Source organism: Haliotis rufescens, unplaced genomic scaffold, assembly GCF_023055435.1.
Source record: "Haliotis rufescens isolate VD_foot unplaced genomic scaffold, xgHalRufe1.0.p SCAF_20, whole genome shotgun sequence".
In the NCBI taxonomy this organism is placed as follows: domain Eukaryota; kingdom Metazoa; phylum Mollusca; class Gastropoda; order Lepetellida; family Haliotidae; genus Haliotis; species Haliotis rufescens.
Genome location: NW_025963891.1, coordinates 11,812,005 through 11,815,519, shown reverse-complemented (window position 1 = coordinate 11,815,519; position 3,515 = coordinate 11,812,005). Strand labels below are relative to the sequence as shown.

The window sequence follows — 3,515 nt, the reverse complement described above, 5'->3', positions numbered from 1 at the left end:
CGAAATCACTAACAGCAAACGCCACAAAAGCAATATACTGCCTCGTAAAAAGAGCCATAAATTTTAACCTACCATTAGTCTATTGAAGGCGTTTTATGTGCTGGTACTGCCAATCCTTCTCTACTGTTCCGAAATATGGGAATTTGAAAATTTAGAAATAATGGAGAAAATGCAATTGAATTTTTTTTTTAAGGTTTATGTGGACCTTGGCAAGGAACCCCTCAACATTAAAGTATTTAAACGGATAATCTCCTTTTGGCAAACATTACGAATTTTAACAGTCCTACAAAAATATCTCATATTGTATATAATAAGTTGATACAACATTATCAGGCTACAATTCGGGATCTGATTGCTTCCATGGGACGATGATGCTAGTCAGTTTTGAACTCTAATGGTGGCCATAAAAAATATTGAGAACAGATAACCTTCACCTTGAAAATATACTGTTTGCTGTGTACCATATGGAACCAGGGTCAATGACAACGGCGTTTGCTAATTTTGAACACTCGATTACCATCTGTTGATTATTTATGTGATATATAAAATATACATCTAAAATCACCTTTGTGTTTCTTTTTTTCAGAGTATCTGATGACTTGAGCGGGCAAAAAGTAAACAGATAGAACCACGATCTGGGGCGTGGCCGAGAAAGACTGTATTGTGAAGGTTATTAATATCCGCGATACATCGTGTATTATATACCCCTCAGCGTGTGGAATACCTGCGTATTATTTTTTGGCAGAGATCCCTCCCATCACAAACGACTGGGGATGTACACCATGGCCAAGAGATGTACTTGTATGTAGTATAGATTCCCCACTCACCATGGCGTATTGATGTACACTATACGCCAGAGATGTACGTTGTTTATGACACCACCCCCTGCCTTGACCACCACAGACAAGTTGAACCGCTTGAGGCAAAGAGAGTGTTCGATCGGTATTGAAATCGTCAGCATTATACAGTTTGGTGACACATACATCGAACTGGTTACGGGAATATTTCCCATTTAGCACACCACCCTTGACTGCAATTGTGAACATGTCATTATCACTACATTCAATAACTACAACAATTATGTCTTCAACACTTACAGGCCCAAAAACACGTTTGCTGCGTTTCACCATGCGCTGGGCTTGTTCTTCTTGTGCTTCTCTGGCACTTTTTCTGTTCTGCATGATGCTGTTAAGTTGTGCTGCTACTTGATCTTCCTGGGAGGCGGGCGATGTTTGAGTAGATAAATTCTGACGCGTCACTGGATGATGGAGTGGGCTCTTCTAATGACTTGTCAGCATTGGAAACAGGAGATTCAATGGCCGAAAGTAGATCATCTTCTGACTGCAGTCGCTGAAGAACTTCATGTGGGAGGGTTGAAGATGCAAGGCCAGTCCGAGCATCAGATCCGAAGAGAGCTGCAAATTGTGAGGTTTTGATACCACTGTGGAGACTTGAATTCTTCTGAAACTGGACGAACTTAAGTCCTACAGTCCAATCACTGGTGTCATTGTCTCCAAGCCAAGCAACTAGAATGTCTTTAATGTCACAGTTCGCCCTCTCTACAGAACCTTGGCTTTGGGGATGTCGAGGCTTTCCGTGCACGATCACCAATGAGGGCCACATAAGTTTCAATATAGTTACAACCTGTGCTGTAAATTCAGATCCATTGTCACTTTGGAGCACACAAGGAGCGCCAAGTAGGAGAAATATGTCCAAAAGTTGATAGGCGACTTCAGAAGCACGTTTAGACGTTAGGGGACGCAACACAACAAACTTGGTAAGATGATCTTGGTAAACCATGATCCACTTATACTGGCCTTGACTCATTGACTGCATGTCGATGAGGTCCACTTGAGCCTTGAATTAAAGTCCTTGGAAAGAATGGGCTTGACAACGGTCCCCTTGTTGGTTGGTCGCTTCCTCTTCCGCTGGCACTCCGTACACATGGATTTGAAGAGGGAGATTGAATCAGTGGTGATGTTGGCATACTTCTTATTTATTTCATGAATCATCTTATCTCTTCCGCCATGACCAGTTGCCAGGTGAGCGCGCTTGATAGTGTCGTACGTATCTTCGATGGTCACGAAATACAGTGGATCTTCCTCTGATGACTGGCGTCGTTTGATCAACTTGTCAACGTCACCACACTTCAGTACTTCATACTTCTTCAGGAGGTAGTAGTGGTGTGGTGTCTTCTTAGTGGTACTGGTCAATAGATTCCAAGTAAAGCTCCTTCGGGATGAGGATTATACTTGTTTCCTGTAACATATATATATGACAAGGATTAAACTTAATATTCAAACACAGGCTTTGGCTGTGTATGTATAGCATTCATTACATTGGAATATTAAAGTGGAAATTGTGTGCGATCCTTGACGCATAGGCAACGCCAATGGAAAGTGATACGTAAGATGGGTCAAGAAATGTGAAATGGTGCTAGATTCCGTCACATTTTGACACATTACAACATCACAAGGAGCTTGTTGTGTAGCATGCTATAGAAAATGAGAAGAGAGTTATTTGTGTGCAAGCAGACACATGGACCGCCTCCGTGATCTAGTGGTAGAGCGTCCTTAAATGGTCACTTCTTCGTTAGCAACAAATAACATACGTTAACAAAATTGGACTTCAAATTTAAATAGTAAGGATATTTCACGTTTTGTTCACGTTTCCTCGTCGTGCTCCCGATCTTCCGAAAAGACTGTAAATTGCCGTGAACGGTGTTTTTAACATATTTTAGTGAGACATCTTTCACACACAAAAATATATCCGTATTAACTGCCTTTACATCGACGGAGGATCTTGGCGTCAAGCAAATACCTTGGTAGTTGTTGTTTGAAGCTGTGTGTGTGTGTGTTACATACAGACGTTAAAAGATGATACTTGTTGTTATCCTGCCTGGCGCTCGGCATTAAGAGGCTAAAACAAGAACTGATCGGCTCTGAGTCAGTATACTGTGCCTGAGTGGGGTATTCATGTTAAACTGCGGTATGGTATCTCAATCGGCTAACACTATAAATCGGCATCAGCCTTCTAGTACAAGCAGCCACACACACACACGCACACACGCACGCACGCACGCACGCACGCACGCACGCACGCACGCATACATACATACATACATATACACACACACACGCACAAACACACACACACACACACACACACACACATACAAGTCATAGTTATTAACCCACTTTAATTATGGGTTAAATATAGTGAATTTAGAACGATGACAATACGCTAGGGTTGTGCCCCAGGCTGTCACGTGGCCGGACGCACGATCAATACAGATAGGTGGGAACACAAAGGATATTACGAGGCCATTGCACTCCGTAACTAACGAATATTATTGTAATAAATACACCAGGCATTTAACAGATTGAGATATTAGCTCCAATATTAGGTACCTAACGCATTCTACAGAAGTCCCGAGTCCCTAGGAACTTCACTCTGCCACGAATAAAGACTTCAAGGGACTCAGGAGAATTCTCTCTGTTTTAAGGTAAGATAAC

General features: G+C 42.0%; 1 protein-coding gene across 1 annotated transcript; it reads right to left on the bottom strand.

Annotated features, from left to right (window-relative positions):
• Positions 1 to 1,188: 1,188 nt before the first annotated feature.
• LOC125382715 (KRAB-A domain-containing protein 2-like) lies at positions 1,189 to 1,623 on the bottom strand. Its single transcript, XM_048401016.1, has one exon. The coding sequence runs from the start codon at positions 1,621 to 1,623 to the stop codon at positions 1,189 to 1,191; it is 435 nt and encodes a 144-aa protein (XP_048256973.1).
• Between the last annotated feature and the right edge of the window lie 1,892 nt (positions 1,624 to 3,515).